This window comes from Convolutriloba macropyga, chromosome 5, assembly GCF_964194025.1.
Source record: "Convolutriloba macropyga chromosome 5, txConMacr16.3, whole genome shotgun sequence".
NCBI lineage: Eukaryota > Metazoa > Xenacoelomorpha > Acoela > Convolutidae > Convolutriloba > Convolutriloba macropyga.
The window spans coordinates 72,530,569-72,546,406 of record NC_134472.1 but is presented as its reverse complement, the minus strand read 5'-3'; the positions used below and the strand labels follow the sequence as shown (position 1 = coordinate 72,546,406).

Sequence of the window (15,838 nt, the reverse complement as noted above, 5' to 3'; positions counted from 1 at the left end):
CCTCAAAATTTTTGAAAAACTTATTTTTGACAAAATTTTCTACTTTTTTGAAAGAAAGTTGCACCCAAGTCAGTACGCTTTTAGGAAGCGACAATCTGCCACACTTCAGTTAAGCACTTTTTTAGATCCAATTTTGAATATAACAATCTTGAAGAAACTAGAGAATTAAGTGTACTATTTTTTGTTTTTGCCAAAGTCTTTGAGACTGTTTCGCATGTCGTCTTACTTGAAAAATTGAAATTTCTTGGTATTGGTGGAGGCATATGGGGACTAATAAACTCGTATCTTTCAAACAGAAAGCAAATTGTTCAAAAAACGGCCAAAAGTCTTCCATCCCAAATGTCACAGGCGGTGTACCGCAAGAGTCAATTCTTGGGCCACTTCTATTTCTCATGTTCATGAATGATTTGCCCGAAATGATGCCAGAAGGTGAAAGCTAAGTTTTCGCTGATGGCTTTAAAGGGATAGCGCCCAACCGATATGACATGAATAAGGCAACAGAAACTATTCAGAAATGGCTTGCGACCAGAAAAAAGAAACTTAATACAAAGATCTCTCATATACTTAATATAAAAAGGAGCATCAAGGCAAAAATTGGCGAGAAATATCTCAAATCAATCAAGTCTCAACGTGATCTAGGACTCATTATTCAGCAAAACTTAAGTTGGAATTGAGATTGCCTTAGTAGGTCTAGGAACAATAGAACGTTAGGAAATAATAGTTAGGAAGTAAAAGTAGGAAAAGTAAAACGTAATTTGTCAAGGTAATGTGACCGGAAAGTGAAACCATATGCATACACTGGATATATTGTGCCGATTGCCGTCTATGCCTATCAGACGTGGCTACCAAGTAGAGGTAACATCCAGGAATTAGAAAATGTCCAACACCATTCAACGAAATGGATTCTCAACTCAAATCTGAGCTACAGGAATCGCCTATCGACCCTAAAAGTGTTACCACTGAGTCTCTATGTAGAAATGAACGATCTTTTGCTTCTATTATCCATTATTTGAGATGATTATGATGTTTTTATTAACGATATTGAAAAAAGCAGTAGAAACAACACGTCAGACTGATCGGGGTGAATATTGAATCACAAAAGCGAAAATTAACAAAACTAAATATAATTTTTTTATGAGATCGAACTTTATTCGCAATTAGCTCCCCACAGGCATGCATAAACAAACAGTGGTTCCTTACATATATGAAAATAAATCAGGTAACGCCAATCGTTAAAGAAGGCTGATGTGACATGTTATTGGCCAATACGTCTCCTCTGCTCTTCCTCAAAATTTTTGAAAAACTTATTTTTGACAAAATTTTCTACTTTTTTGAAAGAAAGTTGCACCCAAGTCAGTACGCTTTTAGGAAGCGACGATCTGCCACACTTCAGTTAAGCATTTTTCTAGATCCAATTTTGAATACAACGACCTTGAAGAAACTAGAGAATTAAGTGTACTATATTTTGATTTTGCCAGTCTTTGAGACTGTTTCGCATGTCGTCTTACTTGAAAAAGTGAAATTTCCTGGTATTGGTGGAGGCATATGGGGACTAATAAACTCGTATTTTTCAAACAGAAAGCAAATTGTTCAAAAAATGGCCAAAAGTCTTCCATCCCAAATGTCACAGGCGGTGTACTGCAAGAGTCATTTCTTGGGCCACTTCTATTTCTCCTGTTCATGAATGATTTGCCCGAAATGATGCCAGAAGGTGAAAGCTAAGTTTTCGCTGATGACTTCAAAGGGATAGCGCGCAACCGATATGACATGAATAAGGCAACAGAAACTATTCAGAAATGGCTTGCGACCAAAAAAAGAAAGTTAATACAAAGATCTCTCATATACTTATTATAAAAGGGAGCATCAAGGCAAAAATTGGCGAGAAGTCAATTCTCAACGTGATCTAGGACTCATTGTTCAGCAAAACTTAAGTTGGAATGAAAATTGTCTTTGTAGGTCTAGGAACAATAGAACGTTAGAAAATAATAGTTAGGAAGTAAAAGTAGGAAAAGTTAAACGTAATTTGTCAATGTCATGTGACTGGAAAGTGAAACCATATGCATACACTGGATATATTGTGCCGATTGCCGTCTATGCCTCTCAAGCGTGGCAACCAATTAGAGGTAACATCCCCGAATTAGAAAATGTCCAAAACCATGCAACGAAATGGATTCTCAACTCAAATCTGAGCTACAGGAATCGCCTATCGACCCTAAAAGTGTTACCACTGAGTCTCTATGTAGAATTGAACGATCTTTTGCTTCTATTATCCATTATTTGAGATGATTATGATGTTGTTTTTAACGATATTGGAAAAGCAGTAGAAACATCACGTCAGACTGAACGGGGTGAATATTGAATCACAAAAGCGAGAATTAACAAAACTAAATATAATTTTTTATGAGATCGAAATTGCTCCTCAACTACATTTCTAGAGTTGCGAATGATTATGAGAGACCCTAATGAAATTACCTTAAAGAAAATATTCTGGAATTTTTTCACAAAACATTATGTGGAAGAGAATAAATGCACATGGAGAGTGATTTGCAGATGTGGAAACTGTAACATACTAAAGAAGATAAAATTGATCTGAACTGTAAATTGGGTGGAAACTTAAGAGTCTTAATCTAAATCCTGCACTACTACTACTAAAGGATATAAAAATTGTGAGTGACAAAATGAACTCCAATATATGAACCAAGATAAGCTTCGCGTTGTTTCTATTCTCAATCATATGGGTCTCACTCGTTGATCTCACTCGCTCAAACGACGATCTACTGTCAACTCATCAATAGGAACAGTAGTTGTGTAGTAAACCATAGAATTTGATGTACGACATGCTCTTAAAATACATAGTGAACGCACAATTCGAAATTTTCACCATATATGGGAGAACAGAAAGAGATGGTTACTAAGAGTAAACCGGATTTTAACAAGATAAAGAAAGCATCATAAAAAATGATGGGAATCATCACGGAAAGTCATCTTGACGGGAATGGTCATGGAATGTTTGTTCTTGACGGGATTCGTCAGTCAGGTAAACCTGTTATCTGTTAGTTTAACTAACAGGGACCCGTGCGGTAGAAAATAACTATGAGAAAATCCCAATGGATTAAAGAAAATTGGTAAAAACAACCTAAGATTAATCGGGTCTCTTCCATTATAGCCCCCCATGAAATATAGCCCCCCATTATGGTATATTTGCCATGATTGGGGGGCTATAGGTTATCTGACCACTAAGCTGGAGGGGCTATAGTGGGAAAGACCCGATTAATCAACCATCGATAGGACTAAAACCAAAGACCATATTCAAAACTAAACCTCATATAAATGAGCTGCCTTTCTTTTATTAGCTTTACACCTTCTAATCTTTTGAAACTTATGGTATTTTTGACCAATAATTCTAACTCTATATTGAACAGTTTGAATATTTACAGCTTCATAATTAATTAAAGTCTTAAAAGATTTTCATCAGTAACCCCGAGGTTTTAAAGGGCTTTAGAAAAACCCCCATCCCAACCCGTAACCGTACACAGTTCACGGATATTACACTGGCAACAGAGATTTAAAAAAACAATTTAAAATTTAAAATAACATATGGCAGACGAAAACAATTGATTGATAACCACAATGATATGCATAATTACAGAGTTAACGTCAAATGGTCAACATCCGCTCCAATGAAAGTGTTTTTCAATGAGAAAGACCTTGAACTCAGCAAGAGGGCCCAAAGATTAAGGCATACAAGAAACGCGATTACAAGAAGAGAAGTTTTCCTGGGACAAGGAGGTTTATATGAGCATGATACTCTAGAGTATTTCAACAGGTGCTTGAAGTACAATCCCCAGTGGCATGAATTGCTAACTTTTGAATACCTGTAGTGAAGTGAAACAAGTAGTGAAGTGAAACAACTCTGGCATGTGGCCAGGGAAATAACCATCAGTTTGATGACTATTTTTATTGCATTAAAAATCAAACTTTGTTTGGTACGTGTGTTTTTTTCAATCAAAATGCTACGCAGTGGCACCAATCCTGTGACTGTTCTGCAACCCATTAACCCAATGGGGGCACTAGGTTATTTTCATCATCTAAAACAACGTACTAGGGAACAAAAATTGACAAGAAAAGGAACAGTTGAACTGTTTGATGGTAATACAGACATTGTATTATAAAAGCAAAAAAGGCTAAATCTGTACCAGATATGACAGAAATTGAGATTGACACATTAGATTAATTTAAATATGTGAGATGTAGGAATGGCAGCACCAAAAAAAGTGACCTCAAAAAAAGACACGTGATGCCATTGACGCAGCTGCAACCACCCATTATAGTGGATAGAGCCGCAAATAGTTTCATGGGATGCATCAGAGAACCGAGGAACATTAAAAGAAGTTTGACATCAGGGAAATGCTGGGAACTGCCGGGGATCGGCTCGAACAGGTGCTCCGGCAGTTAAAACTTGAAAGTCAAAGGTTAAGCGATCAATTGCTTATTGCTTGAGACCAAACGAATGCTTGAATACGCTGCGAATCATCGGGAGTCCTGCAGGAGGCAGGTGGAAATATTGAAGAAGGAGTTGGCGAAAGTTACTGAGGAGTTGGCGGAGGTTGGTGGAGAATTCTGAGATAGATATAAGAAAACTAAGGACTAGGTAAGAACGGAACAGACCTCAAAGAAGGTCATCCAGAGGAGAATGGAGGGGATCAACGCGCAGATCCCGTTCAGTCGACCTCCGAACTTTTATGAGCTTCTATTCCTTCCACAGGGAGCCACAGCCAGTACTATCCAGAAACATTTCAAAGCGTTGGCAATGCTCTGTCATCCGGACAAGGGTGGTCGGGAAGACCTGTGCAAAATTATTCTTCATGCAAAAAAAATTATGGAAGATGAGGAGGCCCGTAATATTTATGACAAGCATTGGAGATCGAAAATGCTCCTCAACTACATTTCTAGAGTTGCGAATGATTATGAGAGACCCTAATGAAATTATCTTAAAGAAAATATTCTAGAACTTTTTCACAAATCATTATGTGGAAGAGAATAAGTGCACATGGAGAGTGATTTGCAACCCATTGACCCAATGGGGGCACTAGGTTATTTTCATCATCTAAAACAACGTACTAGGGAACAAAAATTGACAAGAAAAGGAACAGTTGAACTGTTTGATGGTAATACAGACAATGTATTATAAAAGCAAAAAAGGCTAAATCTGTACCAGATATGACAGAAATTGAGATTGACACATTAGATTAATTTAAATATGTGAGATGTAGGAATGGCAGCACCAAAAAAAGTGACCTCAAAAAAAGACACGTGATGCCATTGACGCAGCTGCAACCACCCATTATAGTGGATAGAGCCGCAAATAGTTTCATGGGATGCATCAGAGAATCGAGGAATATTAAAAGAAGTTTGACATCAGGGAAATGCTGGGAACTGCCGGGGCTCGGCTTGAACAGGTGCTCCGGCAGTTAAAACTTGAAAGTCAAAGGTTAAGCGATCAATTGCTTATTGCTTGAGACCAAACGACTGCTTGAATACGCTGCGAATCATCGGGAGTCCTGCAGGAGGCAGGTGGAAATATTGAAGAAGGAGTTGGCGAAAGTTACTGAGGAGTTGGCGGAGGTTGGTGGAGAATGCTGAGATAGATATAAGAAAACTAAGGACTAGGTAAGAACGGAACAGACCTCAAAGAAGGTCATCCAGAGGAGAATGGAGGGGATCAACGCGCAGAGCCCGTTCAGTTGACCTCCGAACTTTTATGAGCTTCTATTCCTTCCACAGGGAGCCACAGCCAGTACTATCCAGAAACATTTCAAAACGTTGGCAATGCTCTGTCATCCGGACAAGGGTGGTCGGGAAGACCTGTGCAAAATTATTCTTCATGCAAAGAAAATTATGGAAGATGAGGAGGCCCGTAATATTTATGACAAGCATTGGAGATCGAAATTGCTCCTCAACTACATTTCTAGAGTTGCGAATGATTATGAGAGACCCTAATGAAATTATCTTAAAGAAAATATTCTAGAATTTTTTCACAAATCATTATGTGGAAGAGAAAAAATGCACATGGAGAGTGGTTTGCAGATGTGGAAACTGTAACATAGTAAAGAAGATAAAATTGATCTGAACTGTAAATTGGGTGGAAACTCAAGAGTCTTAATCTAAATCCTGCACTACTACTACTATAGGATATAAAAATTGTGAGTGACAAAATGAACTCCAATATATGAACCAAGATAAGCTTCGCGTTGTTGCTATTCTCAATCATATGGGTCTCACTCGTTGATCTCACTCGCTCAAACGACGATCTACTGTCAACTCATCGATAGGAACAGTAGTTTTGTAGTAAACCATAGAACTTGATGTACGACATGCTCTTAAAATACATAGTGAACGCACAATTCGAAATTTTCACAATATATGGGAGAACAGAAAGAGATGGTTACTAAGAGTGAACCGGATTTTAACAAGATAAAGAAAGCATCATAAAAATTGATGGGAATCATCACGGAAAGTCATCTTGACGGGAATGGTCAAGGAATGTTTGTTCTTGACGGGATTCGTCAGTCAGGTAAACCTGTTATCTGTTAGTTTAACTAACAGGGACCCGTGCGGTAGAAAATAACTATGAGAAAATCCCAAGGGATTAAAGAAAATGGGTAAAAACAACCTAAGATTAATCGGGTCTCTTCCATTATAGCCCCCCATGAAATATAGCCCCCCATTATGGTATATTTGTCATAATTGGGGGGCTATAGGTTATCTGACCACTAAGCTGGAGGGGCTATAGTGGGAAAGACCCGATTAATCAACCATCGATAGGACTAATTCCAAAGACCATATTCAGAACTAAACCTCATATAAATGAGCTGCCTTTCTCTTATTAGCTTTACACCTTCTAATCTTTTGAAACTTATAGTATTTTTGACCAATAATTTTAACTCTATATTGAACAGTTTGAATATTTACAGCTTCATAATTAATTAAAGTCTTAAAAGATTTTCATCAGTAACCCCGAGGTTTTAAAGGGCTTTAGAAAAACCCCCATCCCAACCCGTAACCGTACACAGTTCACGGATATTACACTGGCAACAGAGATTTAAAAAAACAATTTAAAATTTTGAAAATTTTAAACAAATAGTGTTATTAAACTGTCACATAGAAACACTGCACAGAGCTATGATTTTGCCGACACCAATTAATGGAAACTCACCTCAAATTTTCCTAAATCAACAAAACGCTCTTGGTTCACACGCAGAAAGAGCGGGAAAAATACTTTATGTCCATAGGTGCGCTAAAGTTATCGTACATGTTGTCGAAAACCAGTTTTGTACCGAGGAAGTACCAATTAGGTTGTCTTCTTACAACAGTTCAGAAGGAATTAGATACATGGACCCTATTTCTAGAGTATTCTATAGAAATTTCACACTAATTAATTGCAACCCCATGTACCCGGGTGCTCTTGAACTGCAGAATGGGTCATGGATAACATATGGCAGACGAAAACAATTGATTGATAACCACAATGATATGCATAATTACAGAGTTAACGTCAAATGGTCAACATCCGCTCCAATGAAAGTGTTTTTCAATGACAAAGACCTTGAACTCAGCAAGAGGGCCCAAAGATTAAGGCATACAAGAAACACGATTACAGGAAGAGAAGTTTTCCTGGGACAAGGAGGTTTATATGAGCATGATACTCTAGAGTATTTCAACAGGTGCTTGAAGTACAATCCCCAGTGGCATGAAATGTTAACTTTTGAATACCTGTAGTGAAGTGAAACAAGTAGTGAAGTGAAACAACTCTGGCATGTGGCCAGGGAAATAACCATCAGTTTGATGACTATTTTTATTGCATTAAAAATCAAACTTTGTTTGGTACGTGTGTTTTTTTCAATCAATATGCTACGCAGTGGCACCAATCCTGTGACTGCTCTGCAAACCATTAACCCAATGGGGGCACTAGGTTATTTTCATCATCTAAAACAACGTACTAGGGAACAAAAATTGACAAGAAAAGGAACAGTTGAACTGTTTGATGGTAATACAGACATTGTATTATAAAAGCAAAGAAGGCTAAATCTGTACCAGATGTGAAAGAAATTTAGATTGACACATTAGATTAATTTAAATGTGTGAGATGTAGGATTGGCAGCACCAAAAATTGGCGATTTTTGCTAGTATCTACCCGAGTTGTTCGAGGTCAGGTCGATAGTCAGGCACCAAGTGTATCGGATTGTTGGAGTGACCTCAAAAAAAAGACACGTGATGCCATTGACGCAGCTGCAACCACCCATTATAGTGGATAGAGCCGCAAATAGTTTCATGGAGTTAGATGGGATGCATCAGAGAACCGAGGAACATTAAAAGAAGTTTGACATCAGGGAAATGCTGGGAACTGCCGGGGCTCGGCTCGAAGAGGTGCTCCGGCAGTTAAAACTTGAAAGTCAAAGGTTAAGCGATCAATTGCTTATTGCTTGAGACCAAACGACTGCTTGAATACGCTTCGAATCATCGGGAGTCCTGCAGGAGGCAGGTGGAAATATTGAAGAAGGAGTTGGCGAAAGTTACTGAGGAGTTGGCGGAGGTTGGTGGAGAATTCTGAGATAGATATAAGAAAACTAAGGACTAGGTAAGAACGGAACAGACCTCAAAGAAGGTCATCCAGAGGAGAATGGAGGGGATCAACGCGCAGATCCCGTTCAGTCGACCTCCGAACTTTTATGAGCTTCTATTCCTTCCACAGGGAGCCACAGCCAGTACTATCCAGAAACATTTCAAAGCGTTGGCAATGCTCTGTCATCCGGACAAGGGTGGTCGGGAAGACCTGTGCAAAATTATTCTTCAGGCAAAGACAATTATGGAAGATGAGGAGGCCCGTAATATTTATGACAAGCACGGGATTGAAGAAGCAGAGGAATACATGAACTCAAAAATGGACCTTTGTCACTCTTGCATGTGAGTGAGTGGAACACTCACATTTTCTAAGAGGGAGGCAGTGTAGTAAACCATAGAACTTAATGTATGACATGCTCATAAAATACATAGTGAACGGACAATTCGAAATTTTCACAATAAATGGGAGAACAAAAAGAGATGGTTACTAAGAGTAAACCGGATTTTAAAAATATAAAGAAAGCATCATAAATAATGATGGGAATCATCACGGAATGTCATCTTGACGGGAAACGTCAAGGAATGTTTGTTCTTGACGGGATTCGTCAGGCAGGTAAACCTGTTATCTGTTAGTTTAACTAACAGGGACCCGTGCGGTAGAAAATAACTATGAGAAAATCCCAAAGAGATTAAAGAAAAAGGGTAAAAATAACCTAAGGTTAGTCGGGTCTTTCCCATTATAGCCCCCCATGAAAATATAGCCCCCCATTGTGGTATATTTGCCATGATTGGGGGGGCTATAGGTTATCTGACCACTAAGCGGGGGGGGGGGGCTATAGTGGGAAAGACCCGATTAATCAACCATTGATAGGACCGAAACCAAAGACCATATTCAAAACTAAACCTCATATAATTGAGCTGCCTTTCTCTTATTAGCTTTACACCTTCTAATCTTTTGAAACTTTTGGTAATTTTGACCAATAATTCTAATTCTATAGCAGCCGCCCGTGCGCAATATGTATTATCTTTTGTAGTTGAGCGTGGTACTTGTTTAAAATACAAGGATTGAAGTTTAATTAATAAGTAGATAAAAGCAGAAGAGAATTGTTTCAAATAAATGAAGATCTAATTGAGTGATCAACTCTGAAGGTAGGTTTATTGTTCAATGAGTGAGTTTTATCCTCAGTTTTGCCAGTATCCAATATCGGTTCTATCACCGTGGTAAATTATATTGAACAGTTTGAATATTTACAGCTTCATAATTAATTAAAGTCTTAGAAGATTTTCATCAGTAACCCCGAGGTTTTAAAGTGCTATAGAAAAACCCCCAACCCGTAACCGTACACAGTGCACGGATATTACAGTTGTAGAGGGGAGACCATTATTGTTGGACTTCATTACTTCATATCGGAGTCCTGATATAATTTGCTTCTAATTATTTAATCTTATTTTGCTTATTTAATCTATTTTGCTCATCAACTGCACCATCTAGGGGAGAGGTTTCTCTACTTGACCTGCTTTTATTAGATTTCAGCAAACAGCTGTACAAAAGTTAAACAAAAGTTTTAATCTTTATTTCCTATTAAACAGAGTATTCATTTGGGCGAGCAATTTGACCCGAGCATTTTCTTTATTCTATTTGAAATACACTTGATCAAAATTATCGATTCAAGAAAGACTGCTCGTCATTATTCCTCGGAGTCGTAAAAAGAAGATAAAACGCCCCAATGCGTTTCAATAGGTCGAATTGCAAGAAACCGCGAGATCAATATCCCTCGGGGTTATTAATAATAATCATTTTTTGGTATTTTGAGGTGGCTGAAACCTCCCAACTTTCTCAATTTGAGATTCATTTTTTCATATCGTTATTTTTCGAAGCATTTTTTCAAATGATTACTGGTCACACTTGTATAATGGAATTCATTGGAATTGAATGTGCATCAATTAAAATTTTGCAGTTTATTAGGCTGAATGTGCATCAATTAAAATTTTGCAGTTTATTAGGCAAAAAGTTACCTCGCTATGCTTGCATAAGTTGATGCCTGGTCATGTCCTGAGTCAGGGGTTTTTGCCATTGTGTTCTGCTTTCCATCAGCTGCTACTTTCATTGTTGCTTCATTGTACGCCTCGTCATCATTGTCAGAGAACATGTCGATTCGAATTAATTTTGAATGAGTGCTTAAATAACAAGGATTTGAAAACGGGGAATAAACTGTAAGCGTATTGTAAGTGTTTGAATAATGAATGGGGAACTAATTGTTAAGCTGAAATTTTTAGTGATATTTTTCCTGGTTGTGGTGGGGAAAGCCCGGCAGTGGATGTAATAACATGCAAGCAATGAATAGCCAATATTATATGTATGATGATGTATGTGAACTTAATTTGTTTTTGCCAAGTCCGGTGGCTGTTCAGATACAGGCAAGCTGAGCACTGGCTGGAAGTAATGTTCCCCTTTCACCTGCAATTCCTCTTAGACTATATAAATAGTACTTGAGGCGCGTGTGGTAATGGGAGCTGAGTCAGGAAAGAGCAAGACATCTTTCTTTTCCGCTCTGTACATGGAAAAGAAAAAAGCGATTTGGTATAAGATTGGGGAAAAATCGAATTTGTCGTGTCTGTTGAGAGGGAGCGTTGCGCAATCAATTCCCTCTGGGGAATTTTCTCTCGGAATGCATTTTGGTCTGCGGTTGAATAAATTATAGAAAAATAGTGGAAATTTATACAGCCCTAAATAGAAGCCACCACCACTACCACCATTGCAGTCTTAACAAAAACTGTGGAAATTGTATAATTTCAACCGTGTAGTATTAGTTGCATAGGCTTGCTTATTGTTATTTTGTCTAATACATGTTACAGTTTATCAGCATAACTCTACCGTAATTTATTTCAGCAAAATCGAAATGTATGAATTGCCCAAACGACCGGCAGTAGATACACGCAGACTTCTTTTGGAGTCTGAATGGCCTTTAAAAATATGCGCTCCTATGGTACGCTTTTCAAAGCTCCCATTTCGAATGCTAGTCAGAAAATATGGCTGTGACGTCACGTACACATCAATGATAATGTCAGACAGCTTTAGAGCATCAGCAGCTAAAAGGTCACACGAGTTCATTACATGTCAAGATGAAAAAGGACCTGTTATAACTCAATTCGCGGCTAATACCGTTGATGATTTTGTACAAGCTAGCCAGTTAGTAGTTGGATATTGCGATGGCGTTGACCTAAATTGTGGATGCCCACAACGATGGGCTATGCATGATGGCTATGGAGCCTCACTTCTTTACTCGCCTCGGAAAATTTTTGAAATAGTTCGACAGTTTAACAACCAAGTTCAACATGAATCAGCCTTTACAATTTCAGTTAAACTGCGATTGTTAGACAACCTGAGCGAAACTATTGATCTTTACCGGCAAATTGAAAGTTGCGGAGTTTCATTTATTGGTATCCATTCGCGAACGCATAAAATGCGCTCGGAGCCGGCCGAGCATGACCAATTGGCTGAGATTGTGAAATCTTTACAAGTTCCTGTCATAGCCAATGGCGATTGTTTTAATCTGAATGATTACCATAAAATAGCTGATTTGACTAAAGCCAAGGGCATTATGTCAGCCCGCGGGTTATTAGAAAACCCCGCTTTATTTGCGGGTTATGAAAATACTCCTCTTTGTTGCATTGAAGATTTTCTGACTTTGTGTATCAAATACGGATTTAATTTCGTTTCGTTTAAAAAGTTGTTTTATTGGATGATTGAGCGAAATTGCAGTAAATCGGAAAGACTTAATATTCTTGCCTGTCAATCAATGTCTCAATTTATGGATTATTTCAAGGACAACTTTAACAGCGATTTTGGCAAATAAGTTACTCGATCTTGCGCTTCGAAAATGAGCAGCGAATTATTTGGATTCCTTCCAATTTTTCTGGAAGTTCGCGGCAGTGACGTGCAAAATTAGCGTGTGAAGAATTCTTGTGTAATAAATCTGTTACTGCTGGCTATTTGTTTCAACTGGGTAAACTTAAAACCCAAAACTTAATCTGTTTTGAAATTGTTAATCAAACGGCTAATGCTCTTTATTGGGAAGTTATCGGTCTCAAATTCAATTCTAAAATTAACGAATATTTTCATTTTTGAGGAAGGAACGCAAATAATAGAAAACTTCGGTTTCATGAAACATCTAATGATTTGAATCTTTATTTTAGCCAACTATGATGGAATGATAGTTTATAAATGACGGAAAGTAAAGAATTATAACTTGATACCACTTTTCAATGTCAGTTGTGCAATTGTGCAAATTCTAGTTAAATCTATTCCAGATTGCTATATTCTCGACCTAAGAGCTCTAAATATTTCGCCGAAGGTGAGATGTTTTCCCCAAGTCCTTTAAAATAGATATTGCGGAGCCTCACTACAAGCAAGCAAATTTTGATTTTTCAAAATATCGACCTATCTCAAACCTAAGTTAAATTTCAAAACTGTTAGAATGAGCGGCATATGCAAAAACGTGAACACTTCTATTTAGCAGAGTAGTCTATTTAGCAATTAACGAAGTACTTACAGAAAGGTCTATCCAGAAATTTGTTCTGACAGCAAAGTTCTAGACAGAAACAGCCCTAATTAAAATGGCGAACGATTTAATCCTCAATTTGAACGCGTAGGACAATCCAATAGATGAGTAGCGATGCCCTAGTATGAGACATCACTGCATCGTATATAATTTTAAAGACAAGGCACTATAACTTATTCAGAGCTGCGTCATAAGAATTGAATTTCTATATAAGTTAATTTGTTATTAACCTAGTCTCCACTCCCGCACTACGGCACCGCAAGAACTATCAAAAGGTATTGATTAATGGTAAATATTCGATGCAAAGAACTATGAAAACGGATCTCCCGCAAGGATCCGTTTTTGGCCCCCTTCTTTTTCTACTATCTTGGTCAAAGTTAAGCAGTTGTTGTAAACTTATGTCAATACAAAATTTTTGCGATATCTTTTTGTATATTTATCAGTTTGTCAACTTTAATATGCTTTTTTAAGTTGAACGTTTAAAGTTTAGTTACAAATGTGTTTAATTGCTCTCAAAGGAAGTTCGTAGCAATTATTGTTAACTTGTTTGTCTTTTTCATGCAATTTTTTTTGCTTATCCGTGTTTGCGCTTTTCTTCTAGAAGATTCTTTGATTTCTCGAGTGACTTTTTCACGCTTTGTTCTTCATTTTCTAGTGATCTCTGTAGTTTTCACGCTAAAGTAAAGCTTGTTTCTAATATAAAATCGATTGCTGCGTAGTAAAAAAGAAGCAGAGTAGGCAGTGCTTCTGGTGAGGGTTCGGGAGGTCCATGGATCGAATCCCAGCGCGGTAAACTTTTTTGCACCCATAAAGAAAAATTTATCTAGGCTACAGCCCCTGAATTAAATTGCCTCGCCTGTCGTTCGAGAGCAATTATTTCGACATTAGTTGGTTTATGTTTTATAAAAGTAGCTTGAATTCAGAGCTCTTGACAGTGCCTCTAACTCAAGTGGGTCTAATTGTTGCGCGTCTTGTTCAACTTAATTTTTCATAAAGCTAGTATACTGGTACCGGTTTTTAATGAAGAGACAGGATTAATAAAGTTTTCCCCGAATAAATGTTGCAATTTTCAGGTAATTTAAACGAAGTTAATTCGATTTGAAACAAAAAACGCCTGAAAACCATCTGACAAAACTCGCGACAAATGAAGGGTTGACACCCTTAAAGACTATCTTACATCTAGTGCGATGCAGAATTGTCTGTCCACAGAAAAGTCTTCAACAAAGTCTACTGCTGATCATGCACTGACTCTTCTGAGCTTCCTGATCTGGCACATGGCAGTGTTCTTCTTCTTCTGGAATTTTTGTTTTAAGGAATGCGAATTAATGTGTAGGGGTCAGCACTTGATTTCAAACAGAAGCGCATCCGAAGGAGGGATTTTAGACGGGGGGGGGGGGTCTTTTGATAATAATGACTCCTTTGTGATGAAGATTCGATGACTTCAGTGTCAGTAACTAGAGAACAAAATTCAGGGGTTTTCCGTATTTCGGGTCTCACCGGAATGGCAATTTTTCCTGCTTTGCGAACTCATTTTTCCCAGTTTTCTCTTTTTATGACCAATTGTTATTTGTATTACTGTAAGTATTTAATTCCCAATTAATATATCTCTCCGACTTGGATGCTTGAATCCCTAACAAGCACTGATTTTATTTGTCAAGTAAAGCCACTTTTTGGGTGGTTGCTTGAGTGTAATGAATATATTAAGTTTTGATGGTATCGTTAGAACTATTTGGTATATTGTATTTAAATTATGTTTAAGCAAAATGTTATTAGTTAGTTTTGATTATAATGATTGGTAGTTCCCTTTTGATTGTGTGTTTATTTCCTTTTGAACGAAGTTCCTAGCAATTATTGTAAACGTGTAAATTTTTCGCTGGACCATTTTTGCGCTTTATTTCTAGAACATTCTTTGACTTCCCAAGTGACTTTTTCACGCTTTCGTTCTCCATTTTGAGTGATCTCTATTGCTCTCACGCCGAAGTAAAGCTTGTTGCTAATATAAAATCGGTTGCAGCATATGACAAAGAAGGGCCTGATAACCAAGTGAGCAGTGCGTATGGATAGGGATCGGGAGCTCAATGGTCCAAATCCCGAACCCGCCTGTCGTTCGAGAGCAATTCTTCCGACATTAGTCGGTTTATTTTAAAAGCTTGATTTTATGCTGTGTTTTGCTGTCGAAGAAATTGCATCCGCTCTTTTTTGGCAAAAAGTCGTGTCCGTGCAATTACAACTGTTTATTTTCGGCATGGATTTTATCGCGAACAGTTACAATAGGAAACTGATAATAGTTTGTCCTCTTATGTATAATCTGTCTCATAAAGCTGGAATAATTGAAAATTTCGAAAAACGCCGAAACATGCAAATGAAACGTCGATTATTTCAATTTTATGGGACACGCTATAGAAGTCACTGTTTTAAATCTATGTACGCTGACAGCTAAACATTTTTTTTAAAAAGTAGCTTGATTTAACAGCTCTCAAAAAGTGTTTCTTACTGCGCTCAAATTCTTGAGTATATGCAGCGCATTGCGAGTGTTTGTAAGTTTGCATAAGTGAGTCCGCAGCAATGTCTGTTTCTAGATACTCGGAAGAATGCGGGCTAGCTACGGCACACGAAAAGATACGCTTTTACTTTTCAACATTTTTTTTTTCAAG

At 37.7% G+C, this 15,838-nt stretch overlaps 2 protein-coding genes across 3 annotated transcripts in view; one reads left to right on the top strand and one right to left on the bottom strand.

The window, feature by feature from the left end:
* LOC142339620 (uncharacterized) overlaps positions 1-11,353 on the bottom strand; it is a 62,809-nt gene extending 51,456 nt beyond the window's left edge. The window contains exon 1 of one of the 2 annotated variants that reach the window (XM_075389790.1): positions 10,639-11,353. In XM_075389790.1, the coding sequence (XP_075245905.1) occupies positions 10,639-10,772 (134 nt within the window). In that variant the 5' untranslated portion in view covers positions 10,773-11,353. The remainder of the gene's footprint in view (positions 1-10,638) is intronic. The other variant, XM_075389791.1, reaches the window with a different exon arrangement.
* Positions 11,354-11,483: 130 nt separating this feature from the next.
* On the top strand, positions 11,484-12,732 carry LOC142339621 (tRNA-dihydrouridine(20a/20b) synthase [NAD(P)+]-like). The gene has a single exon (XM_075389794.1). It carries the CDS (start codon positions 11,523-11,525, stop codon positions 12,477-12,479), a length of 957 nt encoding a protein of 318 aa, XP_075245909.1. The 5' UTR covers positions 11,484-11,522; the 3' UTR covers positions 12,480-12,732.
* Positions 12,733-15,838: the final 3,106 nt, after the last annotated feature.